Source organism: Triplophysa rosa, linkage group LG15, assembly GCF_024868665.1.
Source record: "Triplophysa rosa linkage group LG15, Trosa_1v2, whole genome shotgun sequence".
NCBI classification, from domain to species: domain Eukaryota; kingdom Metazoa; phylum Chordata; class Actinopteri; order Cypriniformes; family Nemacheilidae; genus Triplophysa; species Triplophysa rosa.
The window spans coordinates 7,700,155-7,716,305 of NC_079904.1; the positions used below are offsets into that span (position 1 = coordinate 7,700,155).

Sequence of the window (16,151 nt, forward strand, 5' to 3'; positions counted from 1 at the left end):
CTGTTTCATATCCAGATGAGTACACAGAAACAGAATATAAGCTGGCTGATTATGTATTGTGCCACGCTTTGGAATAGCTCGAGGCTTTTTTGTTCTCATGAAGAGTTTAAATTAACATTCACTCTGAAAAAGACAGAAGGTTTACGTATGCTAATGTCTCTTTGCCGTAAAACAAAAGGTTTGAGAAGGAGTTAAAAGTACAGAGATGGTCATACATATATTTATATGATGTTCACATGTGGCCATTTGCGCTGGTTGTGATCCCACAATGTACGTGGGGGGTGTATCTGCATTTAAGATTCACTTGGCACGTTTGCTAGTTCCTGAACAGCTGTCATGTCGGTCTTCATTCTGTCTTGGTAAGTCGCAGAAAAGGCAGTCTGGATGGAAATCAGTTTGAATCGGCACACTGCAGAGCTCTGGGCGGCTCACGCTTTGTGACACACTGTGATCCTCTTAAAATATATGGAAGATCTCATTGTTAGAAGTCTAATTTTGACCTTTAAAATAAAGGTCGCACTTGATTTCTTTATAAAAAGCGAAGATTGAAGTAATGTGCTTTTTTTGTCAAAGTTATTATAGCCGCTCTATATATTTATTAACAACCGTAACATTTTATTTTTCAGGCTTACCAAGTGTGTTGTGTCTACGATAAGTGTGGAAAGCTTTTTGTGTAAAAAGAGCCCAACATTATAATGTAATGTAATATAATGTGATTATAATGTAACTATAGTTACAAAAAGTGTGTGTGCAATTACATTTGGTTATGAGTCTGTGTTTGTTATCTCTGTCAGCGGTGGCGTTTTGTTAGAAAGCTCCTCTCATCTCCCATAAGAAGTGAAGAGATAAGCATATGCGCTCTTTTATTGCTGCACGCGTGTAATATACCATGATAATTGTGATTGGATTTCTTTTTCATTATACAGAAGCGGTTTCATTAAAAGTTTCACGCCGCCACGCAAAGTTTCCAGATTTTGGTTTCATCTTAGTTTATCATTAGCACCGACTGTGTGTGTGTGTTCTCGAATACGCGCCTGCTCAAACGCCTTTTTGTCTTTTCTTACACAGGCTTGAGACAGAACAGAACCCCTGGGTTTGTCTCACATCAGCCCTGCTCACACACTCCTCCAGCTTCTCCGAAATCAACGTTGGGAATGAGATTCTTACTATGTGCCGCTCGCTCTTCCCAACCAAACACAAACTCATTCCACGGGTAAGAGCCTGAGAGAGTGTCATTATCACCGAACGATAAGGGCGGAATCAGAAATGTGCAAAAATGCTTGAAATGTCATTGCTCGTGTAATATATCTTTGCGCTTTTCCTGTAACGTGTTATTGCGCCCTATAGGTGCGTACTGTATGAGTGCTGTGTTGATTGTAGTGTGACATCCGCAATTCACTTTTTTTTTGCCGTCTCTTGTAGTGCATTGGGCACATTTCCTCCCTGCTGCTGAACGCCGGGTTGAAACTACCCGCTCTGAAGTTGATGACCGAGAACGGTGATGAGCATCTGCACAAACTGACCCTGGACCAGATCAAAGACATCACAGATGTAAGATTCCTCTGACCTGTTTTCTACTGTACCTCTGATCCCAGTTCAGTGAAAACCAGGCAATGATACTCATTGGGCTTTAAAATGAGGATGGTCTAGTATTGATAGTTGTGCGTTTCAAAAGCAAATGAATATGACTTTTACTTGGTCATTTTATGTACGCTTTCCTGTAGCTCAGTGGTTAGTGCATGGCACTAGCAATGCCAAGGTCATGGGTTCGATCCCAGGAATTGCACACACTCAGAAACAGATGTATAGTATAATGTAATGTAAGTCGCTTTGGATAAAAGCGTCTGCCATATTCATAAATGTAAATGTACATTTTATTCAGTGGCACTAAAGCAATTTGAGCAAGTATTAAAGTCCCCGTGAACCTGAAGTTGCGATCGTTTTTACTTCCGTATTCTGACACATTTCCGAGTGAAAAGGAATTTCAAAGGAGACGATAAGTGGGTGTGGCTTGCGTTTTTCACTGCGAATTGATTGGATGTATAAAAACAGCTGTTGCATTTTGAAATGAAACTGGCAGCAGACTGACAGTTGAAGGGGAGGAGTTAACGAATGCTCCGACTAAGCCGTCTAATTTATCTTATTTGAGATGGATATCATTTGTCATTTCAGGGCGGTAGTGCATTTTCAGATTTTAACTGAAAATTATGAGGGTACATGAATTTTAAAAAGAAAATGACCCACATTGATAAGGTGTTTATTATAAACGCTGCAATATTTCATGAAAAAATAAGAATTGTAATTTTAATTTCACTGGGACTTCATCCGCGACCCAAATCTATTGGTCAAGGGTACAAGCGTACTTTCTTGTCAGCTAGCCACCGCTGTCCGCAGTAATGTGGATTCAATTAAACTAAACTGACTGTTGACACCAGAAGTGACTGGGAATCAGATAGGAGCTATCAGAGCAAGCGTGCCACTGACTGTAACCTCTATCTCACACTGACTACAGGTCAGATAAAAGCCAAGCCATCACTTAATTTATCCTCTCAGGACTGCTAGAGGGCCAGATGGATGTTGTGGGAATGTCCGCGCATTGATACCAAACAGGTAGACTCTTTCCAGAGCCTTTCGGAAAAATGATATGATTCATTTATATTTTGGACGTGCTTTTAATGGAAAACAACTAACGCACATTAATTGCTGAGGTAATTTCCTGTGAGCAGCAAGGGATTAAATGCTTTACTCAAGGGCTCGGCGGTTTCAGACTTCTCTCTGTATCTCACCAGGTCATGGGAACACTCGAAATGAATCAGCACTTTTTCGGTTAATTTCATATTTTGCGGTTATTGTGGGACAAATTTGGGTTTGAATGTATTACAATGTGTTGAGTTGCGACAGGGTTACTGTACTCGTAGTGATACATGTATAGCATGATACAATTAAATATTAAATTCTAGACCCTATTTGGCATAGTGATGTCCTGAGAAATAACATTTTCTTTAATCTTTTGAAGATAAAAGGGTTTGATGTAGCATACTTGAACTTTCAGAGCTCCAAAGTTTCACAAATGTTTCAAAAACTCAAACAGAGCATGTACAAGTGTTATTGATGTTTATTGGGTGATTCTAAATTTGCCCCACCCAGTCAAGGTAATGTAATAAGAAAAATAATGATTCTCTTGTTCTTAAATATAATATAATATAAGAATAAATCTGTTCACTATATATAACTGTATATACAGTATAACAGTATCTCAATTTTCCATTAACATTCACATTTATGTATTTAGTGCAAAAATTGCAGATTCAGGTTTCATATGTTGTTCTTACTTAAAGGGGTCATATGTTGCGAATACGTGTTTTTATGTGTCTTTGGTGTGTTATAAGTTGCCCATGCATCTGTTAGACACGTAAGATTGCAATTATTAAAGTGTCGGAACAAAAGATGCATTCTATCTAAAAGCGAATGCTCACCCAGACCTGCCTGAAACGCCTCGTGTAACCACACCCCCACAAATCCACGTCAGTTTGTGGTGTGATTTGACTAAGACCGCCCAAATTTATACGCAAGTAAGGTGGGCGTACCTGTCAGTACAATTGCTTTGGAACCTGATGTTCCAAATATGGTAAGAGGCGTTACATTTCCGTCACACGCTTGCAGTATTCGACCAATCACTGCGCACTGGTTAACTGGCCAACCATAGCACACCTCGCTTTTCAGAGCGATGAGCTTTGTTAAAAATCTGCGCGTTTCAGAGAGGCGGGGCAAAGAGGAGATACAAACATGCACGGTATGTGGAAAATACAGCGTTTTTGAACCTTAAATCGTGTATACACATTGCATTACATCTAAAACAAATGATAATATTCGTTTTAGCCGTGTCATATGACCCCTTTAAAAGGATAGTTACCCAAAAATGAAAATTCTGTCATCATTTACTCACCCTCTTGTCATTTCAAACCTGTATGACTTTCTTTCTCGCAGAACACAAAAGAAGATATTTTGAAGAATGTTGGTAACCGAACAACGGCGTACCCATTGACTTGCATTGGTTTGTGCCATCAATAGAAGTAATGGGTACCGCCGTTGTTGGTTACCAACATTCTTCAAAATATCTTCTTTTGTGTTCTGCAGAAGAAAGAAACCATACAGGTTTGAAATGACAAGAGGGTGAGTAAATGATGACTAGGGTTGGGAATCGTTTCAATTTTATCGATTCCAATTCTGATTCTGCTTATCGATTTCGATTCTTATCGATTCCCAGTTTCGATTCCACAGTTGAAGTAAAACATTTAGATATCAACCTGTATGGTCATTTAGCCTGCTTATTGACTTGTTTGCAAAATATATATATATATTTATGAGCACCGTTTTGTGTATATTTACACATAGAAACACACCTTTTCTGATTTATTACAATTTGTATTATCATAGTTGAACTACATCATGGTTAAACTGCAGTTACTATAATGCAACTATGGTTAATTTGTGATTCCTGTGCTTTAATGCAAATTCTATAGCTAAACTATGCTTACTATAGTAAAAAATATCGATAATTTTCATAAGGGCTTTTATTGAGATATCAGCAGATCATGCAACGCATGTACTTTTCTGAAAATATGCACACAGGAATTGATAAGAGGAATTCAAATTTTAATCTCAAGTATCCGATTCCTATTCCTTTCGATTCCGATCCGATTCCTAGCCTTTCGATTCTGATTCCAAATTGGAATTGATTTTCGATTCCCAACCCTAATGATGACCGCATTTTCATTTTGGGGTGAACTATCACTTTAACAAAGCTTAAATCTGCAATCTTCAAGCAGCAACCCACAGCCTAAACCACTGCACTACCTCGACCGCTCGCCTTAATACCGGTTAGGGTTCACAGAAAATTCATCATAGACGAAACTGACTTGGGAACTGACTGGATAAGCAGTGTCTCAGAAGGATCAATTAGAGGCCACAGTCTCCCTGATTCTAGATCAGATAAAGTCATGAAGCTGAAAAACAGCTCACTTAAAATGAGAGTAATCTTCTCCCGGGACAAGGGGGATGTGCTTTCATCTCCAACGTGATGGAGGGGTGGAGATAAAGCGGAGAGCGGGATGTTGTTATTTGTTGTGGGGCAAGATTCTGAGATTGGCACAATTTTTAATATGTGGTTTTGTCAGTGGTGTTTGTTAAGGCTTGTATTTCTTGCGTCTGAACGCTACTCGGTTTTCTAGTAAGTGTATCATGTTGTAATCTATCAGCTCAATCTGACTTTAGTTGTAAAGGGAGTTTGCTTCTCAAGGGCGCTCCCCTCTGAATGCATAAGACATTGATTTATTTAGTAACCTCCCCACCGTACTCCAGACAGACACAGATATAGTTCTTCTGCTGGTGTCCTCATTTCCCCTTCCAAACTGTTGCCTACCGAAAGCTTGACATTTTGCTGCATTCTCGGAAGAGCTGTACCAGCTGTCATTATGTTTGAAGGATTTTTTCTTTACAGTAGTTCACGCAAGGGGCCTTACGCAACGCTGCTCTGACACGCTTAAAGCGGCAGCAGGATATTTACCGTTGAACCACGTTACCATCACTGAATAATTCATTCCAAACATCGCAATTCTCTTCGACCCCGCCGTACCACTCGGCATTCATGTGAGTTAATCGCGTTCGAAACCGTGATGTCATTTCACCACAGGTTGGGAATGAGATGCATGCGTCATCTTCTCAAAAGTAATCAAGTGTCATTCATCTTTGACTCTTGTCGTCTGTAAGCGTTTTCGGTCAGATCTCACCTCCGGTTCTTGTTTCTCATCTGTTTTCTTGACGATTATTTCTGAATAGGCTCATCAGCGTCGTTCAGTTGGCCTGCCGTACCGGATGGCGAGAGCAATTATGCTTCGCTCGCTTCATCTCTGTTTTTATTGGTTGATCTGATTTGCATTGTACCTGCTTATAATAAGCTTATGTTTTATATTGGAATATTGCCACGGAATGTGAATGTGTTGAATTAGCATGCGTCTTTATTCTTTGTGATGGGGTTGTTTTTGTTTGAGATTATGATGTTTAATTAGGGACAACAATAAAAAAAAATGGGGAGAATTATTAGAGCGACTGTGAAGGTTATTGTGTTCCTTTATTTGTTTTGTTTTTTCAGTATTGGGTGGCCTGTATTTGTTTATGACGGCGTTGTCAATCTTTTAAAGCATTGGCACAGGCGATGCAGAAATACTGCAATTACAGCATTCAGAGTAAATTGGATCACATGTGAAGATATCAGAATGCGTTTACTGTATATTTGCACGGTTGCGGTGGTATGTAGTGCAGATGTCAGAACTTGACGGTGAAGATTTGACCCAACAGCAATAAACAATCAACCTCTCATTTTCTTCTCAGTCAGGTTACCTTGCTGTATTGTGTGTTTAGGGTCTTGAAGACAAATCACTAGAAATGGGGATAAATGGGCCTGAAATGTTAAGAAACCCCAAGTGAAAGAAAAAAAACAGCAGATGGCCATTTTTGTCCCATTTTTGATATATAGACCATTTTTAAAGTCAGCTTTTCGCTTTTTCCACCTCCACGCATGACAACTTTCAGCAATTTCGATTGCAAGGAACGGAATGCTGCAGAGCACTTGTACCTTCATGTAACTTCAAATTCTCAGTGTATTACCTTCAGTTTCAAGCAATTCCTTTTTTTTGAGAAACAATGCTTTTGGTGCTATTGATTTGAGGAAAATTTGTCGACTCAGGGTGTGTTTTTATAGGTAGCTTTTATAGTTTTCATCTTTTTTTTCAGCATGCATTTACGCATTGTTCTGGATAGTTTTTTCCCGACTGTTTCCTTTTATCAGTTTGTCCAATGATCCAGTCTTTTATTTGCGCCTCTCTGCTCTTCCAGAGCTCTATTGATTGGGTGGATGGTCGTGCCGTTTCATGCCCGCACATGAATTACTTTATAGATTACAGAGCTAAAAAATAACATTTTATTGCAGATTTTTATTTGCCTGGCTAACATTTTCATTGGCCACGGTTGAAACAATAAAAATCTGTTTTTCATTGATGGGGAGGAGAGTTGGATTTATATATCTGAATATATATAAATAAGAACCTATATTACCCTACACTTCTATATTTAACACGTTTTGTTTTTGCTGCTGGCTTACATGGTACATTTTTGTACAAAAATATGACTTTTTATGCATTCAGCTTTGATTGTAATTTAATTCTGCCATACAACAGAATGTAAATGAATACTTTTGTTAACCTTTCCATTTGAATTTGATTAATAGATAAATTACAGAATTAAATGTTATAATGTCACGTTGTGTAAACATTATTCTCACCCATTTTCGTTTCACATCACACCACCTGAGCTTTGCTGATTGCCGGGTACAGAACCACAATGTTGTTTTAGTGATGGTGTACCAAGCAACACTAAAGTAAGACATCAACATTAACATGAATAATTGCTCTTGCAATTACGGCGGTGATAAATGCCTGTTGATCTAACCGAATAAGCTGACGGTCCAGGTTCAAGAAATGTAATCTTATCCACTCACAGCAAATCAGCTTGTCTGCACGTGGCTCTATTTACTTCCTCTGTTCTCTCAACCCTATTGTCTTTTCCCACCTTCTCTGATTTGCATTTAATGAGATTGTTGCTGAACTCCAACATGTGGGCGTGCTGATATATACAATAACATGTGGTTATATACTTATCACCACCTCTCTCTCTGTTGTCTGTAATAATACAATTGTTAGCCGTTTGCAGACCAGGCCGCTCTGAAACCAAGACTGCAGAGACCCGGTAGCGGACTCGTTCTCCATCCTGCTTTCCCTCTCTCCAAATCAGATTTATGATTTAAATGATAAAAGAAAAGCCATGCATGCATCATTTATGAGACGGCAAACACCCTCAGTCATTCCAATTAAACCCACGCCGCAACTGAGAACCAAAAAACAGAAGGAGATTGAGTAAAAAAACATACATTTTTAATGAGCTCTTCCTGCATTCCACGTGTGCACCAGCAGAGATTAGTAAACATTATGTTGATTTGTAAATTGACTGTGTTAGTTCAGATTGCTGTTATATTTGTGTGTGGGTGTTTGGGAGGGTTGGACGGTTTGGCAAATGTCCCCACAAGGGTAGTAAAGCCTGAATCATCTACAGTGTAGTGCCTGGCCAATGGTTCCCACAAGGAAAATGTCTTAATAAACATTCTCATCTTAATGGAAATTTAAAAATGGAGATAGAAACTATTAAAGCTCCATATAAAAGCAATAGAAGTTAATGGAAAGTTACAATCATCATATACTGTATGTAAAAATAAACGTGTGTGTTTATGCACACATTTTTCTTGCGTTTTGTAATACACACAGATACCGTGCCACTAATCAACATTACAGGCACATAAACACACACAAGCTTGGATGTAAGACCACAACGCCCCTGGAGAGCAGGGGGCATTTTATTCTGGATCGATGCGTTTCCTTTTATTCTGAATTTTATACGATTATGATATGAAATATTTATGTGTGTCTGTGTGCATGTTTCAGAGTTACAGTGTGATCAAAGGGGCTTCATTATCCTCACCGCTGGGCTCTTTAAAGGACATTTCTCCATAAAAAAAAAAAAACATTTTAGTTTCAGTTGTTGCCAGGCATTGATCCTTTGGACCACAAGTTGTTGTGAGCAATATATTCAGCCACAATCAAATATTGTTTGTTCAACTTAGCAAGTTCATTTCTGGCATTTTCTCTCTCTCTCTCTCTCTCTTGGTCTGTCTCCGTCTCCCTCCCTTCCTGTTTCTGTCTCTGTCATGCGCACACACACACACACGCACACATACAGTATTAGACAGTGGAAGTTACTGTCTTTATTGTATGTGGATATGTTGCAGGATGAGTGGAGACAGATACACTTTGTGTGGTTGTCAAAGTATGTGGAGTTTGTTTATTTTATATTTAAAAAAGTGTTCAGTTGGGTATTGTGCTGTAATTCAGGGGTTCTCAACAGGTGGTCTGCAGTGGTACTCCAGGGGGTCCACCAATTATTATTTGAATCGAGGAAGGAAAAATAGCTATTAAACAAAAATGCAGTGTAAAGTTAAACCAAAGTTTAAAGTTCCAGTGAAATAAAAAATTACAATGCCTATTTTTTCATAAGATATTGTAGCGTTTATTGTACATAGTTAATCAATGTGGGTCATTCTCTTTTTAATATTCGTGTGCCCTCATAATCTTAAATTAAAATCTGAAAATCCACTTTCTTCCTGTAATGACTATCTTAGATGATGTATGTTAGACGGCTTGGGTGGAGCATCCGTTAACTCCTCCCCTTCAACTGTCAGTCTGCTGCCAGTTCCATTTCAAAATGCAACGGCTGTTTTTATACATCCAATTAAATCGCAGAGAAAGACGAAAGCCACTCCCACTATTTTTCTCATAGAAATTCCATTTCCCTCGGAAATGTGTCAAAATACGGAAGTAAAACGATCGCGACTTCCGGTTCACGGGGACTTTAATTGCTAAAGTTACGATAAATGGTCGATAGCTTCAATATGCAATATAGTCATAGAAGGAAATGCCCTCCAACATTCAATTCCCGTCAAAAGGTTTAGAACACTTACTCACTTTGTATATTTTTCACATTTTAGAATAATATTGGCATGGCCAATGACTAAACTCCACTGCCATAATGTCATTCACTGCAACCTTCTCCAAATTGGCAGCACTTTAGAAGAACATCGCCAGGACCTTCACTGTTCTCGTCTAGGCAGTCGTGGCCTAATGGTTAGAGAGTCGGACTCGTGACCAGAAGGTTGCCGGTTGGATTCTCAGGGCCGGCGGGTAACGACTGAGGTTACCCTTACTACAAGTAGGGGTTACCCCTACTTGCTCCCCGGGCGTTGTGATAGCTTCTGGGTGTGCGTGTGTTCACGACTTGCTGTGCGTGTGTTCACTACTCTCTGGATGGGTTAAATGCAGATGTCACGGTTCGGGTATGGGTCACCATATCTGACTAATAGATCACTTTCACTTCACTTTCACTAGATAATGATTCTGATATGGTGTTTTCAGGAATAGAACGCCAAGTATTTGAAAAATTACCATCAAAGAGGGTTCATATATATCACCTGTCATCTCTTCACACACACCTGTAGCTGAATATCACAGAACTTCAGGGGTTTAATTCCACCTGTATGCGTTTTTATTCTTCATTCTTTTCATTTCTTTCTCTCTCTCTCTCTCTCTCTCTTTATCTCTCTGTGCTATGCTGTCCATCAGCCAAGAGGAATTTCATAGATCTGCTCTCTGTCTGACACACACACTCATTGTTATGCCGAGAACTCACGGCTGGTCTTTATTCCATAAAGCATCCATTTGCTTTCTCTCTCTTCGTTCTTTAGGGTGCACAGACCTGAACAAGTAGTCATCAAAGAGGTGATGAGATCTAACTCAAGAGTGTTTTTGAGTATATGTGTGCAAATGTCTGTGGGCTTCTTATACAGTACGTATACGGTGCGATATAAGTGAATTCCATTTGCATCTATTCTCTATCTCTCTCATTTAAATCTTTCTCTCTGGAATGATCAGAAATGGAGTTTCAATCAGGAGAATGAAGGTTTTCTGGTGAATGGAGGTGATGAGCCGTATATCTTAACAGCATCTTATTGCTCTTTCATATTCACATCCTTATCCAGTGAAATGAAGAAAAAATGGAACAGTTGTTCACGAGACGCATCGTTTTTTATCATCGGCGTGCGTTGAGGCATTACAAGACCTGTGCCAACCCTCTGTCTCTGTCTTTCACTTTGTTTCAGTTTAAAGGTGCTTTTTTTGGGATGACAAATATTTTGCATTTATTTCTAAAGCCTGCTCTCTCTCTCTCTCTCTCTCTCTCTCTCTCTCTCTCTCTCTCTCTCTCTCTCTCTCTCTTCAAGCTGTTTTTCTTTCTCTTGTTTTTCTTTCTCCTTATGAAGTGGTTTCTACAGTTGGCTGATCTTTCTTCACAGTTCAGCGCTCGACATTTTAGCTCCGACTGTCTTCATGCTTCTCCATTTCTCCTTCATCTTCGGTTATTTTCCCTCCCTCTCTCCATCCTCCTCTGTCGATTTCTCTCACACGCTCTTTTTCTTTCATTTTACACACTCTTTCTCACCTCACACTTGCTGTTCCTCTACCTTTTCGCTCCGTCTGGACTCTTTAATGACTCTCCAGAAAAAATAAGAGAGAACAACTCGAGGGTTTGGGCAGGAAAGTAACTCTTGCGTTATAATTTAAATAAAGAAGGGTGATTTTTATTTTTGTGACATCGACAACTAAGACGTAGATGATTGACGTTTTTCTTATTGCTGTGCTTGCAGCGTGTACCAACGGCACAGGTGCATGCTGGGTAGAGTGCAGCTTTGAGTCTGAATGAACCGTGATTGTGGTGTGCAGGTTTAGACGAGATGTCTCGCAGCTCTTTTTGTATGATTTTTGTATTGATCATTATTAAACAGAAAGCATACTTTAAAACAAGAATTTAAACTTTTTTACAGAAATATAAACTTTTTGGTATTTAAACCATGGTGATTTGACTATGTGGCTTCAAACACATTTGTAAATACAGTATGTAAATAGTGTGCAGTTTTATAGTTTAAAGATTTAGTACATGTATTGCGGTCTTGCCTTCACCAGAGTATGATTAGCAAATTTTGTAGGAGACCATATGAAAAAATACTGTAGTATAGTATAGTACTATGGTAAACTGTAGTATACAATTTTTATTATTAAACCTTACTATATTTTATTATATACTTTAGTCAGGTTCAAAAACACTGTAGTAGTCATTTTACCACGGTTTACTACAGTAAATGCTACCGTATACTATACTATAGTAAATTCTATGTATATTATGGTAAAGTATCTAGTCATTTTACCACAGTTTATTATAGTAAATACTATATATATACTACAGTTGTTTTTATGTCCACAGTCCACATAACTGACATGAACCCATTACAAACTAAATCAAGCGTAGCGTTAGTTCTGGCAGGTCACGTGAGTTCAGCTTGCATCAGCTGATCACATCAGGTGCAGCTAATCAACGTTAACCAATAGTCATACAACACACACTAGACTGCATCCTATTTAAGTTGCATTTCTTTGCTCCTTATCAGCTGCTAATCGTGTTGCACCTAAAACCCGCCTCCATCCCCATCTCCTCCTTATCTGCCTGTATCTGCGGATCGTTTAATTTAATCCTGTTACGCATCAGGAACTGTTCTGGTTCCCCAGGTGGGGGGACATGTATTGCTGAGCTCCTGCTATGTCCCTGCAAGGCTGCATGGACGGGCAAAGAGTTTGCCCAGAACAGTTTCATTCCGCCAAACTAAATATATGCTATCGTTAAATAATTGACGACAGTGGTCCCGACAGAAATGGACAACAACTAATGAGTTTTAAAATGTGAGTCACAGAGTTATGAATTGGTGAAAATGAATTATCCATCTTGATTAATTCATTGAGCAGGAGAATTCATCTTGATTGAGCAGAAATGGCTTTACAGAGGAAGAAATTGTTGGAAACATTAGAATCAGGTGTGTTTGTGTCAAGGCCATAACCATCATGTATCCTTATTGCGTGTGCTGTGTATGTGTACGACACAAACATAACAGAATTTTTTCCAATACCAATAGGCGTCAGAAGCGAGTGCACGGTCAATACGAATATATAAACTCAGTTTGGGTGTTTTATATCGGCTATTAACTTCGCGTCACATTTAATACAAGAACACGCGCGCACGCACAGTCGAAGGGCATCATTTCTCCTGGCGTGGGCTTGCTTTTAATCAAATTTAGCACATAATTGATTTTACACTGTGCTGACTGCTACAGTACCTCGCCTCTGTGTTCTTCACCTCTAAAGCCAGCAGATGAATAATTTATTGCGAAAAGAAGAGAGCGTTGCCGGGGAGACAAGGTGCTCCCGGTCCCTCCGAGCAGGCCGGGGTCACAGAAGGGTGGGACAGCTCTGTGTACGGGCTCATTTATATTGTACGTGACCTCTTTCAGACATGCAAGTGCAACACGGCCACTAAATAAAACACACTGATATAAACAGATGAACGGAATACGGAGGGCCCAGGGGGAAAGCAGCCGTGTTCTGGCGGAGGCGATGAGATTCAGTTTGTTTATTAGTGTAATAGCTGCTCTTACTGCAGGCTTATTGGTTTATAGGACCTGTTTACACCAGGTGTGATATAGTCATGAACGCACGGAGCGAAATACAGGTGTAAATGGGGTTCAGAAGGCTTCGTGATCACACTGGGAGTGTAAACAGAAGTGCCTGATGCATCCCGGTCTATCAATTTCTTAGCTGTCAATCAAATTTGATGTACATATACGTAATGTTTCTGAGTATTGAGCTAGCCTCATGGGTTCGATCCTCGGGGGAACACACGTGCTTATAAAAAATGTATATCTTAAATGCACTGTAAGTCGCTTTGGATAAAAGCATCTGCCAAATGCATAAATATGAATGTACTGTACAGCAGTGGTTCTCAAACTTTTTCGTTGTAATGCCCCCTTTGTGTTAAGTGCATCGCTTTGCGGCCCCCCATATAAAGACTTATAATCTTAAACTTAGAATTTTTATTAAACCAAAAACATTCAGTTATACAATGCTGGAACCTCAATTCTTTTGGTTGGTGGTGTCATTTTTCTGATGTTTGATTGCATAAAATCTATGATACATTTCTATATTTCATAAAATGCCACAAAATCTGTGGCCCCCTGGATCCATCTTGGGGCCCCCAGTTTGAGAACCACTGCTGTACAGTATGCTGTTGTGAAACACAGTGAAATCCAGGCTCACCATTTATACTCTGATCACCTGAAACTAATGTTAACATCAGGTGTATATAGGTCTACATGTAACCAATTCATAAAAAAAAACTTGAATATGAGAAATTCTGTTGAAATTGGAAGGTTTTATTTACACATTTACTAGAGCATTTATTGAAATAGATTTTTTCTTTCTGTGTAGGTGACTGAAGATGTGTGTGACCCTGAGCTTCTGTCCCTGCTGTTGAACGCCAGGATGTTGATCTGTTGTGTGGACACAGCTCTGTATTCTCCTCTGATCTCTCACATGCTAGCTCGGGGGGATTGGGATGTGGAGAAGGCTGCCCGAGAGCTCCACCAGGCCGGCCACAGCACTCAGGCCGGCTCCTTGCTCCTGTCCTATCGCGGATCTCACCCAGGGCTGTTCACCTTCAACAGCGCCCTCGCCGTCGTTCGAAAATGGCTCTGAGGGAAGCATGTGGGTACACGATGATGCAGAGGGATTGTGTGTGACTTTGAGAGTGTCATTCTGTGTGAACAGGATTTAGTTAATAAAGGAAGGATGCTAGTCTTTCTCGTCGAAATAAAATCAAAATATGAATGGGACGTTGGCACGAAATGCCAAAGTCAGTCATAATTAACCTGAGCTTCATCATATCAGACTTTGTACTGGACTTCCTGTTGGCAAAGGATTCAAATCACTTTCCTTTTTTCCTCTCTCTCTCCTGCCATCTCTCCTGAATGAAGCCTGGTGACACGGGTGTAATTACATTACTTCGGCTGTTTGGTCACGCTAGCCTGCGCTAATAATCATTATAGGCAAGAGTCGGAATTGAAAACACCGCATGTGTGCTGACGGTAGGCTGATCGTTCCGTGCGCAGCTTTTGCTCTTTCTCTTTTGTAAGGCTATTAATTATTTTTTGGAAGAAAACAGATTAGGCCTTCGGGCGTCCTCACGCACATGATTCTTTAAACACGCGCATATGGATGCACTACAAACTGTGTGGGGTAATTCAGCAGTAATGTGACTTATCTGTGCATTTTAGGTGAATTTTTCATCAGTATTCAATAAATGTATCACATTTAAAACGTGTGGATACGTGTCTTGCTTTAATCCCCCAGTGGCTGTTTTTAATATTTTCCTGAACTTTCCTGTAATACCTCACCTCAGATGCTCTATACGGGACAAAGAAAATATCATGCTAAATTTGAAAAACGACTTACATTTATTAAAAAGGAATTTAAAATATAAAAAGTAAAAGTATGAATGGTGCTTCAAATCGCGCCTTAACTCGTGTGAAGCGTGTACATCCAAACACGCAATAATGTTGATACCAATGAAGGCAATTGTGTTTTTACCAAAAACATGACTCTTTATCAGACCTCAGATCATTGCTGATTAGATATTGCTAAGAGCCATTACGTTTCTAAGTGATCACACTTATGATTTTACCTGCTGGATGATGAAGCACTTAAAAGCAAAATGATAAAAATCCCACAGACTTAATATTGAAGGACATGAGCCATGTATAGATATCATATCTATATATTGACTTAGTAACCTCCTAGCAACAACAGCGCCGACAAGCTGCATTCACTTTTCTTATTAAAATGTAGTCAAAGCTGCTGCTGCTGAATTTCTTAAAACAACTGTGTGGTTTGCTTTCTTTGCAAGCTGTAAATTAAAGTCTCACCTCTCAAGAGATTCTCTGTCAAGGGAGAAAGATGCAACACATGTCCTGATTAGCAAATGCATAATAGCACAAACATCAGCAAAGTCATTATCTCTTCTTATTGTGACTCATAATTATAACTGATATTGTTTCTGTAATGACGCCATCTTTGAGTTATAGCTCAGAGTAATTGCCTGTACAAAATGTGCGGGACGACATTGGCGCAATGTGTTGGCAGCTGTGCCGTGGGGAGGTTGAAGCCGGAAACATTTGCCAAGGGTATATTTAAAACACAAAGAACATTCATGTCAATAAATGCGTGCCTGCGGTTCCACAATGACCACAATATTAGGAACCTTTTATTTATAGCAAGCACTCTTTTCTGTGTTTGTTAGACATCACGTTTTTGTGAGTCATGTTCAAGTACCCATCCACTGCTATGCTGTTTTTCTTCAAGAAACAGCTTGAGGCTTACAATACACCTAAATCCTTCTTGAGGATTTTTAGGTACACTATCTGCAAAGCTCATTCGGAAAAGGCCTCAGTTTCACTGAACCCTTGAACTCCTCTGCATAATCCTATCCTCGGAACATCTACAGCAGATCCACACACGCTGCCCTGTGGACCCTATTACGCATCAGCAAATAAAAAC

At 39.5% G+C, this 16,151-nt stretch overlaps 1 protein-coding gene across 1 annotated transcript in view; it reads left to right on the top strand.

The window, feature by feature from the left end:
- nbas (NBAS subunit of NRZ tethering complex) overlaps window positions 1-15,042 on the top strand; it is a 147,322-nt gene extending 132,280 nt beyond the window's left edge. Inside the window, 3 exon segments of the mRNA XM_057352377.1 lie at window positions 1,069-1,213; window positions 1,423-1,551; window positions 14,028-15,042. Of these exon segments, the coding sequence (XP_057208360.1) occupies window positions 1,069-1,213; window positions 1,423-1,551; window positions 14,028-14,294 (541 nt within the window). The 3' untranslated portion in view covers window positions 14,295-15,042.
- The last annotated feature ends 1,109 nt before the right edge of the window (window positions 15,043-16,151 follow it).